The following is a 20194-nucleotide window of genomic DNA, read 5'->3' on the forward strand; positions in this document are numbered from 1 at the left end:
ATGGAAATGCAAGTTCTCCGGTTCATTTCCCACTCATTTGACTTCCGTTTCCCCAAGTTTGACGGTAAAAGGGAGAAGAGGAAAAATACTTCCTTCACTGGGACGACAAGTGTTGAGAGATTTATATGCGGAGAGCAGGACCTTTGAGAGCATTTGGGTGGGGTGACGGGGATGCGTTGGTGGGAGTGGGCGGCCCATTATCAACTTGCATGGGAAGACTGGGGCTACAATCCAGCTTCGGGGGGGAACGGGGCTTGCTCCAGCTGTTTTAGAGATGGGAGCGGTTTCCTCTCGGCCTGAAAGAAAGGCATAATCGTCTTTCTGTCACTGGAGGGGCAGGCCAAAAATATGCTTTTCACATCAGAGCGGAGGGGTGCAGGGAATATGGTGGGAGCGTGTGAGAAAGAAGAGGCGAGAGTGAGAAAAGGAAAAACACAGAAGCTGGCCGCAGATGAAAGGCAAGTGCATATAGCGCTCCATAAATTGATGTGTGACATCCTAAAGCGTGCCGCTTTTGTTGAATATGAGTTCATTGGTTCAGTTTTTGTAGATGTCTTTGCTGAACTGAACATTGATTTGCATAAATCAATAAAAACAAGTTTTCGTGTCAATACAGGGATCAACAGTAAAAATGAGTTGCCAGTTGAAGGGATCAACACAAGTGTGTATATGGAGTTACATTATAGCTGTATGACTTAGTACTGTTGAAAGTTAAGAATAATAAAGATATATATATATATATATATATATATTTTTTTTTTTACTATTTAAAATAGCCGTTTTTTATTTGAATATATTTTAAAAATGTAATTTATTTACGTGATTTCAAACCTTCATTAATACAGTCACATGATCCTTCAAAAATAATTCTAATATTCTGATTTGCTGTTCAAAAAACATTTATTCTTTTTTTTTTTTTTTTTTTTTTTTTTGTTGTTGTTGAAAACAGCTGATTTGATTTTTTTCAGGTTTCTTTGATGAAATGAAAGTTCAGAAAAGTATTTATCTGAAATAGAAACCTTTTGTAGCATTATAAATGTCTTTATCATCACTTTAAAATAAAAGTATTAATTTCTACAAGCATGATTTCTGAAGGATCATGTGACACTGAACCCTGGAGTAATGATGATGAAAATCTAGCTTTAATCAAAGAAATAATTTACATTTTAAAATATATTCAATATAGAAAAAAAAATAGAAAACAGTTTTTAAATAGTAAAAATATTTCAAAATTTACTGTTTTTGCTGTATTTTGGATCAAATAAATGCAGGCTTGGTGAGCAGACGAGACTACTTAAAAAAAACTTTAAAAATCTTACTGTTCAAAAACTTTTGACTGGTAGTGTAGTTACAGAGGCAACATTTATCTTTTTTGTTCAGTTTAAGTTTTAAGCAATAAAACTAAAACTAAAAACTAAAACTTAAACTATATAGACATATTTAAAAAATAAATAAATACTAATTACAAAAATGCTAAAAAACAAAAAGTATACTTCTAAATAACATTAAAATGAAAACCTAATTCAAAACCAAATTATACTAAAATAACACTCGATCTTAACATTTCCTAAACATACAAAAGGTTGTTTATATAGATCTATCAGGATCTGTGACGACACTCACTGGATCAACAGTTCACACCTGAGTTGACCCATATGCACCATAGGTTTTATATTCCAAGCTTTAGATAAACCAATAAAAGACCAAAACATACAGTCAAGGGAAAGATTAGATAGAGGACAAAGAGAGTGAGAGAGAAAGTCGCTGTAAAGAGGTGGTACACCAGCTTCTGTGGTGACCTAACGCCTCATGCAAACAGAGTTAAACCCTGTGTATACAGAGCTCAGAGGCAGCAACAGCACATCACTACGCAAGGAGGAAATGGAGGAGCGGTTTTCATTGAGTACTAAAACTGGTTTCCACGTCATCCTTTCACGAGGGAGACAAAATGATGCAAAGGTGATGAGGGGGAGTGTGAGACTGAAAGTAAGAGTGTTTCTTAAGGATGGGACTGCACAACACTGAGCTGGTTAAACGTCCTTATCCCTGCTGCAGGTGAAACTGGGGAAACTGTTAACTCCAGTAAGGGGTTGACAATATCAGTTAATCGACTTTAATCCTCATTTTAATGAACAAACAATGATTCCTAAATCTCAAAAACAAATCAAGAGCTGGTAAATCAGAACCGAATGAAATCATAAAATCTGTTTAAAATCTATGTTTCTATACAAAGCCCAACCTCCAATTATGTGGTGTTTTCTGGACTTGTCAGAAACAAGTGTTTTTCAAATTGACAAAAAAAAAACAGATTCCAAAGATGAAAGTAATAAATAAAAATAAAAACAAAACAAAACAATGTATTCCTAAAATGAAAAATACATTTATGAAAACAAAACAAAACAAACAAACAAACAAAAAACTGATTCCAAAGACGAAAGTAATACATAAATAAACTAATAATGGACTCCTTAAATTAAAAATAATTTTATTTTTAAAAAAAACTGATTTCAAAGAAAAATTAATAAATCAATAAATATGAAAACAAAACAAAAACAAAGTAATGGATTCTTAAAATGACAAATAAATTTATAAAAACAAAAACAAAAAACAGACTCCAAAGATGAAATTAATATACTAATTAAGAAAAAAAGAACAGAGTAATGCATTCCTAATCTGAAAAATAAATAAAAACAAAAGAAAAAAAACGGATTCCAAAAATGTAATAAATAAACAAAAATAATAACAAAACAAAAACAAAAAAGTTATTTCTCAAATAAATGTAGAAAAAAAAAACAGATTCCAAAGATGAAAGTAATAAAAAAAAGAAAATAACGGATTGAAATAAAAATGGAAAATACATTTAAATAAAAACTGATTTCAAGGATAAAATTAATAAATCAATAAATATAAAAACAAAAAAAAGCAAAGTAATGGCTTCTTAAAATGAAAAATAAATTTATAAAAACAAAACAAACAAAAAACAGATTCCAAAGATGAAAATAATAAACTAATTAATAAAGAAAGAAAGAAAGAAAGAAAGAAAGAAAGAAAGAAAGAAAGAAAGAAAGAACAGAGTAATGGATTCCTAATCTGAAAAATAAATGAATAAAAACAAAACAAAATACAGATTCCAAAAATGTATTGAATAAAAAAAAGAAATAACAAAACAAAAACAAAAAGAAGTTATTTCTAAAATAAATGCAGAAAATCAACAACAACAAAACCCAAAAAGAAACCAAAGATAAAAGTAATAAATAAAAATAAAAACAAAACAAAAACAAAGTAACTGGATTCCTTAAATAAAAAAAAACATTTATAAAAACAAACAAACAATGCATTCCAAAGATAAAAGTAATAAATAAATAAATATTAAAAGCAAAACAAAAACAAAAGCAATAGATTCCTAAAATTAAAATGAAATTTAGAAAAACAAAACAAAAACAAAGTGATGGATTCAAAAATGTCAAATAAAACAAAACCAAAATAAATAAGTAAATAAATAAAATATTCTAGCTCATATTAACGTCTCTAAAACTAAATTACTTCAACTGCCCATGCACATGCTGTAGACTTGTATTGTTGCTTTACGCACAAGTTTAAGCACAAGCTATTTTTGTCCCGATTCCCCCTCCCTTTCTCTCCACAATAATGTCCTATCACCCCATAAAAAGTTAGAGCAATGTTCAAAATGTGGAAAAAAACACCCACACTTCGGTTGCCATGTCTCAAAGTCTAATTTTTGAGTGCCTGAGGGCCTTTAAAAAGCTTAAAGAAGTACCTAAAAAATAATTACTCTAGCTGTTTACACATCAATTTTCCAAAATAAAAAGAACAAACTAAAAGCCAAGTCTATGACTGTCACACAGATTGACAAGAGAGGGAGCCACATGCACCCTAAATTGCTGTAATTGAATAGAGTCTATTAGGTAAATCAAAGACTCATAAAGCCGTCCTGACGTGCCTGCAGTTGCATATTTGCAATTTAGGCAGAGTTCCAGCAGAGGCACTGTGCCATACAGCTGCCCTGGCACGGCGTACGCACACACGACACATCACCCACAGGCAGCAGCCACAGTAACGAGCCTGAATGCAGCCATCTTGCACATCTAATCCCACGCATTCCCTCTCTCTCTCACACACACACACACTCATGCACAATCCCCAAGTGTGAAACCAGAGCAGCTCACTGCCTGCCTGCCTGCAAGTAAGGGCAAATCGCTCTTAACACCAGACTTTGCCTCAAGGGGTAAATTTTTTCTCTTTGTCAAGGGAAGTGCCCCTGTCCTCCCCCAGCTCCTCATCTTCAAACAGGCAGACAGGTGAGGCCAGGGTCAGCGGCTCAGCTCCCTGCACCTGTGGGAGTAATAGCCCCTCACGGCCTCGTGTGAGCCGGACTCAACCCCTGGCTCAGCCCCAGGTTCCATAAGCCGTCAATACATCTCTCGCTTTATGAAGGGGGCTGTCAGTTTTTCCAATCCATCTAAAAAAAAAAAAAAAAAAAAAAAAAAAACAGGGAGCGAGACGGGAAGCGTGTAACAACAGCTCATAGGTGATTTAAAGATCACGGAGCTTGAAATCCCCCTGCTTCCTAAACCCCTCCCGTCCGCTACTGGATTCTGGAATCTTCTCCTGTTGGGTCTTGTAAGGTGGGCGACGTGGAATAGATGAGGCTTGAAGACATAGTCCCAAAAATAAATCATTCACTTTCCACATTCAAAAATCACCATCCAGGAATAAATCAGTGGCATGAAACAAATCAAAAAGATCCAATTTTGTGAACTCAGTACAGAAGATTGGATCTACCGAAGCGTCATCAAAGTGAACCGAAGCACAACGCTCAGAGTGCTTCGTAAGAATAATGAGCTTCACTGATTTGTAAAAACCTCAAGAAGCTCTCCAGAAGTCAAACGTCTATGAGGCGCTTGTCAGAACCGCTGGTCAGAAAGTGATACTTCAAAGTGGATGGAACTTTAGGAAGAGCCAACTGAGTATGCTAAGGTCATTAAAGCTCTGGAATTTTTTTATTCTATTTTTTTTTTTTTTTTTTTTTTTTTAATCTGACAATGTGATTTCTGGGAAGGTGAAAATTATATTCAGGTTTTAGGCCAGCTAAACACAACCTCGTTTCAGTTCCACATAAAAAATATATATATAATAATAATCTAAGATTACGAGATTAAAGTTGCAATATTTCAAGAATGAAGTCAAAATTATGAGAATAAAATCAAAATATTATGAGAATAAAGTCCAAATATTTTGAGAATAAAGTCCAAATATTACAAGAATGAAGTCGGAATGTTCTGAGAAGTCGAGACGTTACGAGAATGAAGTTGAAATATTATGATAATGAAGTCAAAACATTACAAGAATGAAATCGAAATACTATGAGAATGAAGTGGAAATATTGTGAGAATGAAGTCGAAATATTACAAGAATAAAGCTGAAATACTATGAGAATAAAGCCAAAAATATTCAGAGAATAAAGTAAAAATATTATGAGAATAAGGTCGAAATAATACGAGAATGAAGTCGAAATATTATGAGAATATAGTTAAAATACTACGAGAATAAAGTCTAAATATTATGACAATAAAGTCGAAATGCTATGAGAATAAAATCTAAATATTATGATAGTCAAGTCAAAACATTACGAGAATGAAGTCGAAATACTACGAGAATGAAGTGGAAATATTGCAAGAATGAAGTTAAAATATGAGAATGAAGTCGAAATACTACAAGAATAAAGTCAAAATATTATTATAATGAAGTCGTATTATTCTGAAAATGAAGTTGAAATTCTACAAGAATAAAGTCAAAATATTATGAGAATAAATTCAAAATATTACGAGAATAAAGTTAAAATACTATGATAATAAAGCAAAAATATTCCGAGAATAAAGTCAAAATATTATGATAATGAAGTCAAAATATTACAAGAATGAAGTTGAAATATTGCGAGAATGAAGTCAAAATATAAGAATGAAGTCGAAATACTACAAGAATAAAGTCAAAATATTATGAGAATAAATTCAAAATATTACACGATTAAAGTTGAAATACTATGAGAATAAAGCCAAAATATTCCGAGAAAAAAGTCAAAATATTATGAGAATAAAGTCAAAATATTATGAGAATAAAGTCAAAATATTATTATAATGAAGTCGAAATATTCAGAGAATGAAGTTGAAATACTACGAGAATAAAGTCGAAATATTTCAAGAATAAAGTCAAAATATTCTGAGAATGAAGTCAAAATATTTTGAGAATAGTCAAAATACCATGAGAACAGTCTAAATATTACAACAAAGTCGAAATGCTACGAGAATAAAGTCAAAATATTATGATAATGAAGTCAAAATATTACAAGAATGAAGTTGAAATATTGCGAGAATGAAGTCAAAATATAAGAATGAAGTCGAAATACTACAAGAATAAAGTCAAAATATTATGAGAATAAATTCAAAATATTACGCGATTAAAGTTGAAATACTATGAGAATAAAGCCAAAATATTCAGAGAATAAAGTCAAAATATTACGAGAATGAAGTCAAAATATTTTGAGAATATAGAAAAAATACTACGAGAATAAAGTCGAAATATAACGACAATAAAGTCAAAATGCTACAAGAATAAAGTCGAAATATAATGACAATAAAGTCAAAATGCTACGAGAATAAAGTCGAAATATTACAAGAATAAAGTGGAAATATTATGACAATGAAGTCGAAATATTATGAGAATAAAGATGAAATATTTAGAGAATAAAGTCAAAATGTTCTGAGAATTTAAATAATAGAAATTACAGTTATAATATTTTGAGAGTACAGCCTATATTGCATAGGCAAAGGCCTGGATTGAGTGCAGCGAGTGGCTGCATCTACTTACTGGGATGAGGAAGAGCCAATTTTAAGGTCTCGCGGAAACAGCTTAATATCAAGAATATGATATTTATTAACAGACTCAAGAGGAACAACTTTTTATTCAGCTCAAACACCCAATAAACACTCTTTTGTGTGGTGCCAGCTCTCTTATTTAACCCTTTTTATTACACTACAAATATATGTGGGATTATTAGCAGAAAACAGACCTTGTGTCATACTTGCGGAGACAGTATGCTTGAAAATAATATTTAATGTCTTTGATTGCATTTGCTATTTGTAATATAAAAGTCTCAGCTTTCAAAATCATTTTTTTTGCAAAATACAAACAATGTGCCATAAAATGTGTTTTTCAAGCTCTTTAATGTGGTAGGTCAGGTCGGTGTGTGGCGTCCAATCTTTTATTTCTCACACGTATTTAATTAAAAACTACAGCACATTCTAAAGGTTGAAGTAGGTTTGTTATATGACATACGTTATATTGCTATCGTTTCTGAGGTATATAACATTAAGTGACTATTCACAAGCTGTTTTGTTCATGGTATGATACAGTAAATGATTGGACATAATATTTAACGTCTTTACGACATTATTTGTGAAATATTACGACTTTAATCTCGTGATCTTAGATTTTTTTATTTTTTAACAAGGCCATAATTTTGCAAGATGATAACTGGAAAAGAAAAAAAAAAACGTACACAGACGCACTCTTTAATCTTTAATCAGCTGATATCAGATTGATTTGGCTCATTTGAGAGTAGCAATACTGGTGTCTGAAACCAGGCCAGTTTGAAAACCTCACTGGTTTAAGAATTTTTGGTTGAAATAAGATCATTTGTTCTCTCCAAAAGGAAGCCGGGACAGTGCATCAAAATATATCAGAAGCTCCAGGAACCTTGGGAACATGATGCCACCTCACGCAGGAAAGGCGGCAAGGCCAGACAGGCCCACAAATTCCTCCTTGCTGTTTGCAAAGAAATTGGAAATGGCCAGGATTCTGTCCAAACTCATGTTCCTTGCATATCTCTTTAGGAGGTGTTAGAAACTGCAAAAAGTAGCCAGTAAAGGGTGGCAAAACTGTTGCACAAACCATCACCTCCCATACTACACCATGCTACATAAATTGTGTATACTTAGAACAGACAATGTAGTGTGTACACTTAACACATTTGCAAACTCCTGGCCTGACATCTATACATATATGTATTTTACACAAAAATTGAAAATGGAAAAACTGAATGTGGTGCTGCAAATGATCAAGCCATTATGATTCCTGTAAACTAATGTCAAACACAAAATGAAAACAAAACGGATGAAATCAAAATGATGATGTGATGAAACCAGCTGGGTCTGAAATTATTTAATTTATAAGAACACAATTCAAAACACAATATGTACCCATGCAGCCATACCAATGTTTAATGTGTATTAATTAACAAAACAAATTAATTAACAAAAATGTATTGTTAGGTCTGTCAGTAGATTAAATCAATAAATCTAATTCCCTTTTAATGATGTCTTTACTGACTATTGAACACTGATGCATGGTTATTCCACCAGTGAGAATAATTAAATATGAAATGGCATTATATTTATTTGACTTCATTTTTATTGTTTTTTAATACTTTTTATTAAAAATGATTAATTTAGCTTTTTTATTTTTATGTTAAACAAAATTAAGCATTTTTTAAAGTCATGAAATTCATGGATTAGTTCACTTCCAGAATAAAAATTTCCTAATAATTTATTCACCCCCACATTATCCAAGATGTTCATGTCTCTCTTTCTTCAGTCAAAAAGAGTTTTTTGAGAAAAACATTCCAGGATTTTTCTCCATATAGTGGACTTCAATGGGAGCCAATGGGCTGAAGGTCCGAACTGCAGTTTTAATGCAGCTTCAAAGGGCTCTACACGATCCCAGCCGAGGAATAAGGGTCTTATCTAGCGAAACGATCAGCCATGTTCTAAAAAAAAAATTAAAATATAGACTACATATATATATAAATACTTTTTATCCACAAATGTTCGTCTTGCACTAGCTTTGCGATGCACATCCGCAACTTTGCGCATTACGTAATCGCATTGGAAAGGTCACGCGTGGTTAGTCCTTCGTTTGTAAACTCCGGATTCAAAAAGGTATGGTAGGGCGAAAAAAATCTAATTTTCTCCTTCAACTTCAAAATCATCCAATATCGCTGTTTTACCTTTTTTGTGCGTTTGACTTTCTTTGCACGTTCACTTTGTCAACACTGGGTCGGTATTTCTGCCTACATCACATGTGACCTTTCGTAACTACGTAATGTGCGTGAAATCCAGCTAGTACAAGAGGAACATTTGTGGTTAAAAAGTATATCAATTTGTATTTTTTTTTAGAAAATGACCAATCATTTTGCTATACAAAACCCTTATTCCTCGGCTGGGATCGTGTAGACCCTTTTGCAGCTGCGCTGAAACTGCAATTTGGTCCTTCACCCATTGGCTTCCATTGATGTCCACTATATGGAGAAAAATAATTGAAAGTTTTCTTCAGAAACCTTAAAGGAGAAGTCCACTTCCAGAACAACAATTTACAAATAATTTACTCACCCCCTTTTCATCGAAGAGGTTCATGTCTTTCTGTCTTCAGTCGAAAAGAAATTATGTTTTTTGAGGAAAACATTTCAGGATTTTTCATTGGTGCCCTGAATTTGAACTTCCAAAATGCAGTTTAAATACAGCTTCAGAGGGCTCTAAATGATCCCAGCCAAGGAAGAAGGGTCTTATCTAGCAAAATGATCTGTCATTTTTTTCGAAAAATAAAAATTTGTATACTTAAGCACAAAAGCTCATGTAGCACAGGCTCTGGGATGTACGTCCACGATGCTACCAATCACACGTCTAAGTTCATCGTCTTTGTACTCCGGCTCAAAAAGGTAGAATATGGCGAAAAACTCCATCTTATTTTCTCCTACAACTTCAGAATCGTCCGACATCAATGTACCTTTTTGTTTGTAAACAGCGTTTGACTTACTTGCACTTTCTTAGCCTTTGCACGCTGGCTTTGTAAACACTGGGTCTGTAGTTCCACCTACGTCACACGTGACCTTTCGATGTGATTCAACAGTACGTAGCGTCATGGACGCACATCCCAGAGCCTGTGCTACACCAGCTTTTGTGCTTAAAAAGTATACACATTTTTATTTTCCAAAAAAAATGACCGATCGTTTCTCTAGAGAAGACCCTTTTTCCTCGGCTGGGATCATTTAGAGTCCTTTGAAGCTGCATTTAAACTACATTTTGGAAGTTCAAAATCGGGGCACCAAAGAAGTCCATTTTATGGAGAAAAATCCTGAAATGCTTTCCTCAAAAAACATAATTTCTTTTAAACTGAAGAAAGAAAGACATGAACATCTTAGATGACATAGGGGTGACTAAATAAGGAATTCTTTATTATGGAAGTAAACTAATTCTTTAAGTAAATCTGCTAACGGCATTTACACCAATAAACATTTAATTAATCTCAAAAGTGATCACTTTAGCAGACCCAATTGTTACTTTTTACTAAACACAGCAACTGTTTTTCATATCATAGCAACCATTATTAACAAGACCTGTCACTACAGTCCACTCTCTCTCTGCACCCTAATAGAGTGACCATGTGTTTTGTGCAGTAGCAACAGCTAGGGCACTGATGCATGCATGCATGCCCAGACTTGCTTTTATTAGCATAACAGCCACTTCTTGGGAGGTCATGCTTGTGTTTTCCCTAAGTGCTGGTTGTCCACCAGGCAACGTCATGCTTTACAGCACAGGAATCCACTCTAAGGGTTACCCAACGCCAAGCATCAGCCTTAAACAGTAGACAGTCAGACATCTACTAGGACTGAAGGACATGCTCACGGAAACAAAGAAGCCCAACATCCTGGTCTTTATATTCAGACAGGTACAAAAGCAGACAAAACAGATCAAGCTGGTCCAACTCTGTTTTAAAATACTGTGTCCTGAAGACTTAAAGCGACAGTTCACCCAAAAATGAAAATTCAGTTTTCTTTGCGCACAAAAAATATTCACGTAGCTTCAAATTAAGGCTGAACCACTGATGTCACATGGACTATTTTAATGATGTCCTTACTACTTTTCTGGTCCTTCAATGTGTCAGTTGTGTTGCTGTCTATGCAGGATCAGAAAGCTCTCAGATTTCATCAAAAATATCTTAATTTGTGTAGAACGAAGAACGAAGGTTACAAAATCACTTTAGCTACACTTTTTCCAGTCCACTGCAAAGACACTTAAGCTAGTCAACCTGTTCAAAAGAGACATTTAGAGAGGCCTCTTATATGAAGAAATTCTTCAACGAAAAGGTAGAGAGGCTCTTTATGACTCAAGACACTGCATACGCATATTGACCATTGTGTCTAAGCACACACTAACCTGGGCGGCAGTGCCATTACCTCACTCTCTGTTATCACAGTAATGACAGTACGTGTGTGCGAGTCGTGTGTCTGAGCGAGATCAAGTCTGAGCATGTCAGACGTGCCTCCACAAATTGCTGCTTTAATCAACAGAGTGTTTAACAGTAACCAGGGCTGAAGACATGACAGACAGCAGGCAGTGTGCAGCCAGGAGCTCTCTCTCACACTGTCTCCCACACTGTGAAGGGCAATTAAGGGTTCAAGCCTCAACAGAGGAAGGAACAGGAAAAAAATAAGTGGGAGGGTGAGAGTGAAGAGAGTGTGGAAAGCTATCCGTACCCTATTCAGAACTAATATTACTTAAAATGAGTTAGAAGGTACAACGGAAAAAGTGTTGGAAAGAGCGGAATTCCGACCGCAGACACCTGACACTGAAGTACAAATGGGTTTGACCCTTAACTGTTTTCTTTTTTTCTCATTTTGACTCCAAGTGCGACAATTCAAAAAACGAAATAATACTGAAAAATGAAATAACGAAAAATCTATTAAAAAAATGATGAAAAATACATATAAAAAATATTAAAAATAAACCAAACATTCAAGAATTTTATAAACGCAAACTGAAAAATGGAAATGTAATGCTGGAGTGAAATTTAAAAAAATTATATATAAATTATCTATCAGAGATAACACGAAAATACTCAAGAGCAAAACAACACTGCCCTCTGGTGGTCGCCATGCCTTGCTGACGTTATACAGGCTAAATCTGAAGAAAGTATGAGGATGAACTTACTGAGGTCTTCTGCCAACTGAACCCTCCTGCCTGTGATCAGCTGGACTTTCTTCTCTGTATCCTCTCCAAAGTCCTCTAATACCTCTTTAACGTTCTTCTCCAAGCGCCGCACTGTACAAAAAAACAAAACAACAACACTTATTTGTGTTTGAACTTGGAACGTAATGATACCAGTAGTCTCAGTCATTGTTTTCTCCCACTGAAGCCTGTTTAATTAGTAATAGGAGATGGTTTGTGCTACTGTAAGTAACCAGAAATGAAGACTTGTTTGCAGGAAAGCTTGCTTGGTGAGGAGAATCCACAGACGTACCCTCTGTATTAGTGAGCTGTTGTCTAAGAGTATTGGCTGTGATGGCCAGCATCCTCTGGATCCTCCAGAACAGAACCACATCATTGCACTCAAGCTGGAAAACATAAAAGTAAGTGAAACTGTTAGGTAAATAAAACCTTTTAACATGACTTAACACAAAATAAACAGATATTATATTTTACAGAAATTGTGTGTTTGTTTAAAGTGTAGAAGCACAACAACATTTCAGTGTCTGGCCGTACGGTTCTAAAATGCAATTACTTTTCTTTATTTATGGATAATTTATATTATCTAATTTGGCCTTAATGAATAAATTTCCTGTTAATAAAGTCTTTCACAATTCTTTTATTTAATTTTTTCATTTTATTAATAAAATTATTAATCATTTTATTTATTTATTTTTTTTTTTTACTTGAAAATTCTTAATTTTATCATTTTTTCTTTCTAATTAAAGCATATTTAAATCAATTTAAATAAATGTACGCTACCAGTCAAAAGTTTTTGAACAGTAAGTTTTTATTTTTTTTTAATAGAAGTCTCTTCTGCTCACCAAGCCTGCAATTATTTGATCTAAAGTACAGCAAAAACAGTAACATTTTGAATTATTTTTACTATTTAAAATAACTGTTTACTATTTGAATATATTTTAAAACGTAATTTATTCCTGTGATTTCAAAGCTGAATTTTTAGCATTGTTACTCCAGTCACATGATCCTTCAGAAATCATTCTAATATTCTGATTTGCTGCTCAAAAACAATTATTATTATTATCATTATTATCATTATTATGTTGAAAACAGCTAAATATAATTTTTTCAGGTTTCTTTGATGAATAGAAAGTTCAGAAGAACAGCATTTATCTGTTATAAATGTCTTTACAATCACTTTTGATTAATTTAAAGAATCTTTGCTAAATGAAAGTATTAATTTCTATAATTTGTTTCTCAAAAATAAAAAATAAAAAATATACAGACTCCAAGCTTTTGAATGGTATAGTGTATAATGTTACAAAAGTGTTTTATTTCAGATAAATGCTGATCTTTGGATCTTTCTATTCATCAAATAATCCTGAAAAAATGTACTCAACTGTTTTAAATATTGCTAATAATAATAATGTTAATAATAGTGGTTTCTTAAACAGCAAATCAGCACATCAGAATGATTTCTGAAGGATCATGTGATACTGAAGACTGGAGTAATGATGCTGAAAATTTAGCTTTGATCACAGGAATAAATAACATTTTAAAGTACATTAAAATAGAAAGCAGTTATTTTAAATAGTAAATAGTAATATTTCACAGGTTTACTGCTTTTACTGTATTTTGGATCAAATAAATGCAGGCTCGGTGAGCAGAGCAGAACAGAAACCTTTAAAAAGCATTAAAAAAAACTTTGGGAGATCTAATTATTAATTTTTGCAAAATTTTACTAAAATGGCTTTACCTCAGAGTCTACAAAGTGCCTCTGGTAGTAGTAGAAACCTCGTCGGCAGAGGTTACAATGTAGTAATGCCTTCTGCAGGAAATGACGTCGAAAGAGTTGGTGCCACGTGTCCTTGATCTATGGAGAGATAACATTTAAATTTAGTAAAAAAAAAACGTTAAATGTGCAGATAGCCGTGTTGGATATTCTCAACCAGTGTGTTACTTACCAGCGCGGGGTCCACTTCGACTCCTCTGGCCTCCAGGTTTTTGCGTACTGTGGTGACCTCGTCATTGGCCAGATAGGCTGTGTGATCCTCATGTAGCTTCAAAAGACGCTCCAATTCATTTTTGGTCTCATTACGGATGTGCTAAGGGAACAAAATTATGCAGACTTTCTTATCACTAGCACCTACATGTAGTTAATACCACAAACACTGACACTAAATTATAGTTCAAAGATCATAAAATGATAGCTGTGTGGGTAAATTTTTTGTGTTGTCTGTTCAACCTGCTCTGGTGTTCGGTTTTTCCAGCTCAACCATCTCTGCTTCCAGTCTGGCCCCACCATATCTGCTATTACTGAGTCAGCTGCAACACAGGAAGATGAGTCACATACTCCACAGACTGATAGACAAGAAAAGGCCTTTATGAGGGGCAGACATACTGTCTTTAAGGCGAGACTGCAACGTTTCCTCCATGAACTGAATAGCGGCATCCCACTGGGGCTTGTCTGTGATAGAACGATCCTCCAGAGCGTTGTGTTGAATCACTCTCTGTACCACACATACATAAGTAACGTTTCCTAACAGCACTCAAGAAATATGTTTTGTAAATATGTTATATTTACCAAGCTGTCCATGGCTCTTTCATTCCACTTGTGTCGTTTGATGCTCTCATCCTTGACTGCTTCCTTTAGCTTATCAAAGATGTCATCCTGATCTTTCCCTTTGTATTCTGCCATAAAGCGGGCAAACTCTTCCTGCAACGTCTCCCAAGCAACCTGAGTAACAAAGAAAAGAAGACAGACTCAAAAACCGCATAAGAGAAATACATTAGAAGATTATTTTTTAAATAAATACTGTTTGAGAATTCTATTTAGTAAAGAATCCTGAACTAAAAATGTTACTGTTTCAACACAAAATGTTTTAACATTGATAATAATAAAAAATAATTCTCGAGCACTAAATGACACTAAAGACTGAAGAAAAGGCTGAAAAAATTTTAGCTTTGCATTACAGGAATTGATTACATTTTAAAATATATTACAGAAATGTTATGACTGTTTTAAATAATCATTATTTTTCACAATATCACAGTATTTCTGTTTTTTAATCAAATAAATGCAGCCTTGGTGGGCAAGCAAGACTACTTTACAAAACAAAAACAAAAAAAATCCAACCCTAAACGTTTGAATAAAATAAAATAAAGTAAAGTAAAATAAAGTAAAATAAAACAAAATAAAATAAAATAAAATAAAATAAAATAAAATAAAATAAAATAAAATAAAGTAAAATAAAATAAAATAAAATAAAATAAAATAAAATAAAATAAAATAAAATAAAAAAGCATTTCACATAAACTTAGTGTTTTTTACCTGAAGATTTAAAACTATCAGCACAAAGAAATACCAGGGCTACATCAGTGTTCATTACCTCTAGTGCTTTATGGGGAAGTTGTTTATCAGTCCATTGCTTGAGTTTGATGTCTACAGTGGTGTTGAAAGTGCCCGAGTTCATGGTCTGGGCGGCAGGGAGATAGATGTTCTCAATAACATGTGTCGAGACCCTTTCCCAAAGCTTTTTCTGTAAGATGGATTCCCTAAAATGACATAAAAATGATTATTATTAATTCTGAAAATTTACACGACTAAGCTGCTATCAAATAAAGACCAAGAGCACTATAAACAACGTTAATTATGTTGTTTTCAATTCTCTCAACCATCAAAAAACATGAATGTATTTCATAATTCTAAACAGTCATGTGGAAAGTATAAGACTTGACGTTAAGACAAAGATGAGAATATTCTGAGAGTGACGGTCAAGCTCATTTATCATACAAGGAAACCATATTTCATAGCTTCCTGTTTGCTTTGTTCTAGTGTGGTACATCAATACACACACATCTCCAATACCACCAAACTAGCACTGCCCAGAGAAGCCACCCTCCAGCTATTCATCATGCCATTGATTTGAGAGGCTGATGGAGCACACTGGGCCCCCTACAAACATCTGATCTATTTCATTTAGCTTGCTCCTTTGGGTTTTAGGTTCATAACTCCGGGTACAGCTTGCAGCTTTGCATTCTGATGGCAGAGTCTGCCCTGAAGCTGTGAGATGGAGATGTCGAGTTTAATGTCTGCAAGCCAACAAAGACTGAGACTGAGAATACCTCATTATTTGTTGTGGTGCATATATATATATATTGAAAAAAATGTTGCTTACAATACTAGAAGCAAATCATGTTTAGCATAAAAAGCATAAAATCAATAATAAATAAAATGTATATGCATAAACATCCCTCTATAAAAGCAAATCAATTTGGAAGTACCACCTTCATGTTTTAGTAAATTAGCAGTCAATTATGAAGTAGGCAGAAACAAATTAGTAAGAAGCCATTCACACAGGATGCATGATATGTAATTAATTTTGATCAACTGACAGCCCTACAATTAATTTTGTGGTTGATGAAAAGTGAAGTGCTCACCAGTGTTTTGGTGTAACTTGACTCAAGCTGATCACCTCATCCAAGATCTCATTTTTGGCCTTCTCATAAAGTTCGTTCTATGAATGAAAAGCATGACATATACAGTAAAAAAAAAAACAAGTATTTAAGCCCATAAGGTCATATCACTTGCTGAAATTGTACAGCACATTACAGGAGTTTTTAAGTACTTCTTTTGCCACTTTTTTGCAAGGACAGTACATTAAGAACATTATTATGTTATCAACATTAAACAATGTTGGTTTGATTATTTGCCATACTTAAATTAGAATACTGATCTGACACTCAAAAAGAAGTCCTAGATGTAAAGGGAACCTTGGGTATTAAGACTTGTATGGTTTATTATAACAAATGATGTCTTTTACTGATATATGTAGTAGAAAACTCATGAAGGATTTGTTATTTCAAAAATCCACATTATTTTACACATATTTTGGACTATGGGGGGGGCGCCATTAATTTGATGATGTGAAATGGTTGCACTCGGTGAGCTATTGGTGCTACCTGTTGCTATTTTTACTGCAACACGGAAAAAAAAGTACTAATAAGATGACCACAGCTACTGAAAAAGCTTACAGGTGGATGAATGTAAGTGTATTCTTAAACCAAATGCCGTACTATCAATTTTTTGCCACGAGGAGTCAAACTGTTCACCGGATATCGAGTGAAATCCGTGCTGAGAAACTCCTTAAGTGACTGTGGTGTCATGACAAGGGTCTACATGTTTACATCCTGCCAGGATGGCATCTAGCGTTTCTTGTCTCTATGGTTTGTAATAGGGATGTCAATGGTTAATCGACGATTGATTAATTGTTAATAAGAGATGTAATCGATTTAAGCTATCGATGGTCGCTAAAGCAATTTAATTTTGACAAGCGGCTGTGAGTGACGGTGACGGGGCTGGATCTTTTGCGAAAATAATTGATTTATATGTAATTCATTCCTACAACTTCTTAATTCATGGCCATGAAATATTTTGTTTTCCACCCACATGTTTAGAGATGTGAAAACAGGGATCAAAAGTGAATGAAAATAAAATATTATTAGAGGGAATTAGAGGGTAATAAGAAACTATACATATTATTAACTTTATGGAAATTTGTGATCAAGCCCCAAAGCTGCGTATGGCTTTAAATGCATGGGCTCGAACGGCATGAATCTAAAAGCATGGTTACAATGTAACATTTGCCTTTTACAAACAAAGCTTTGTACCTCACTTGTGTCATAACGCATTAAAATGTTTATATATGAGCAACAGTGTGTTTTGCTGTAGCACTACAGGTGGCAGCGGTTCATGGACTGCGTGGCACAGTCATTAAGTTTGGGATCATTTTATTGTTCATAATCATAATTAACGATTAATCGATTAATTGATCGTTAATTTAAATCGACCATGGAAATAATCAACATTTGACATGCCTATTTTGCAAGCTCTTTCAGTAGCTGTGGTCTACTAAAAGCCTCAAAGGCATCAGGGCTAAAGTGGAGAGAACAGGAAGTTTTATTTTTCCACAGACATCTTCACATTCTTTTCTCCTTTTCCTATCGCTAGGAAGACTTACATCGCTTCTCTTGTTGCCCTTCGACAAGAGGGGCACAATGTGGCATCATATCAGTATTTTATTTTCCTAATTCTGATCCAGTAAATAATAGCAACAGGTAGCACCAGTAGCGGAGTGCAACCATTTGACGTCACTAAAATAAAGGCGCCCTCCACAGTCCAAAATGTGTATAAAAAGATGTGGATTTTTTAAATTACAGCAATCTTTAATGGGTTTTCTACTACATATTTCAGTAAGATACATAATTTATGATATATTAAGACATACACGTCTTAATAGCCAAGGTTGTCTTTAAAGATCTGGAATAGTTTAACCAGGGGACGTTCTTACCCTGTCCAGCTCTCGTAAGCGAGGATAGTTGTTCTTCCACTCAGTCTCCAGGTTAAATCGGGATGCTGGTCAACAGGGAACATGAAGGAAAGTTCAATTTAGACTATTTTCTTTAATATTCATATATTTTTTTTTAAAGAAACATTTTTTTTTCCTTTTTTAACCAGTGATAAAACTGAAAATTCTGTTATTTACTTAGCCTCATGTCATTCCAAAAAAATATATTTTTGAAAAAACTTTGGTAACCAAACAGTTTTGGTTCCGACTGACATCCATAGTATTTTTCTAAACAAACAACAGTCAAACAAAGTCAATGGGAATGGAAACGGTGTTATATAATATGACTAAAATATCTTCTGCGTTACACAGAATAAAGAAAGTCATACAGGTTTGGAACAACTTGAGGGTGACCAAACCATGGCAGAATTTTCATTTTTGGGTGAACTATTCTTTTAATGTACTTATTTTATGGACATTGTATCTTACATAAGCTCATAACTGTGAAATTTCAGCACCTCTAGAAAAAAGGAAAAAGTGTTACAAAATTCATTAGAATTTCAATTTCATTTCATATGATAAAACTGCAGTAAGCAGGTCAGATGTAGCTTAAATATGACCATTAGTAACTTGGCTACAGTTCTCATACCTAAGTAAATAGATTTTCTACAATGTCTTCAAAGTTCATCTATAATAATAATACTTTGACTAAAACTTTTCAATGACAGCAGCCCTATTCCTCAGACACTTCCCATCTCCCTCTGTCTCGTTCCCCATACAGGGACACCAGATAGACTGTGCCACGGCCATGATCAATGCACCCGGAGCCAGGCGTGCACTGTATCAGCAACCCCACGCTCCCCAGGGGCGCTGCATCCCCAGCTTACACACGGGCCGGGCATCTCGCTCACACAATGGAGATGACGCTAATTGCTCTGGTTATCGGGCCGGCCCCAGTGCAGCCGTGGAGATCGATAGCCCACACAAAGGTTTGAGAAGCGTCCCGGGTCAGGCAATAAATCTAGAGGCAGAGCGCTAGCAGGGGTGGCCTGTTAATTGGCAGCGTGGAGGTCTACAGCGTGCCCTGTGCAGAACGTCTGAGCTGAGGTGAGGTGTGACGGGAATCAGCACGCACAGAACAGGGAAACAGCTCTGCTGAGGTGGGTTTCAGAGTTAAGTGGCTGTCGAGCTGTTGGTTTGGATTCTATTAAGGTTTATTTACTGGGTCTCCTGAGAGCTGATGTGCACTCTGTTTCTCAAAATGCCCTTGAAAATCAGCATCTTATTAGGGGATAAAAATAGCAATGTTCAAGTTAAAGGCCGAAAAGCATAGTCCATGTGGCTTTTTTATTTCAAGGCTTTCAGATGTGCGCTAAAGCAGAAATTAACAACTTTTTGACTTTTTGACATACTATTATTTGCGATTTAGTGAATAATGACCATTTTCACAGGTAGACAATGACTTTCTGGGCCTATTCTCAGAGCTTTATAAAATTACAGTTGAACCACTGATGTCACATGGACTATTTTAACAATGTCCTTACTACCTTTCTTAGCCTAGAATGTGTCAGTTGCATTGCTGTCTATACAGGGTCAGAAACTTTTGAATTTCATCAAAAACATCTTAATTTGTGTTCCAAAGATGAACGAATCTTATGAGGGTGAGTAATTAATGACAGAATTTTCATTTTTGGGTGGACTATCCCTTTAAGGGAAGAAGAATTCTAAAACTTTTATGCCATCTTTTTGCAATTTTTTGGAACATGACCACCTCATTTCATATTCTTG

At 34.3% G+C, this 20194-nt stretch overlaps 1 protein-coding gene across 4 annotated transcripts in view; it reads right to left on the reverse strand.

The window, feature by feature from the left end:
* The window catches only part of opa1 (OPA1 mitochondrial dynamin like GTPase), a 47444-nt gene that overhangs the window by 10851 nt on the left and 16399 nt on the right, over nucleotides 1-20194 (reverse strand). For all 4 annotated transcript variants that reach the window (XM_051112467.1, XM_051112468.1, XM_051112469.1 and 1 more), the window contains 10 exons: nucleotides 18410-18474; nucleotides 16500-16576; nucleotides 15449-15614; nucleotides 14644-14796; nucleotides 14461-14569; nucleotides 14305-14384; nucleotides 14024-14164; nucleotides 13816-13932; nucleotides 12373-12466; nucleotides 12063-12173 (listed from right to left, as the gene is read on the reverse strand). In XM_051112467.1, the coding sequence (XP_050968424.1) occupies nucleotides 12063-12173; nucleotides 12373-12466; nucleotides 13816-13932; nucleotides 14024-14164; nucleotides 14305-14384; nucleotides 14461-14569; nucleotides 14644-14796; nucleotides 15449-15614; nucleotides 16500-16576; nucleotides 18410-18474 (1113 nt within the window). The remainder of the gene's footprint in view (nucleotides 1-12062; nucleotides 12174-12372; nucleotides 12467-13815; nucleotides 13933-14023; nucleotides 14165-14304; nucleotides 14385-14460; nucleotides 14570-14643; nucleotides 14797-15448; nucleotides 15615-16499; nucleotides 16577-18409; nucleotides 18475-20194) is intronic.

The sequence above is a fragment of the Labeo rohita genome, chromosome 6 (genome assembly GCF_022985175.1).
Source record: "Labeo rohita strain BAU-BD-2019 chromosome 6, IGBB_LRoh.1.0, whole genome shotgun sequence".
NCBI lineage: Eukaryota > Metazoa > Chordata > Actinopteri > Cypriniformes > Cyprinidae > Labeo > Labeo rohita.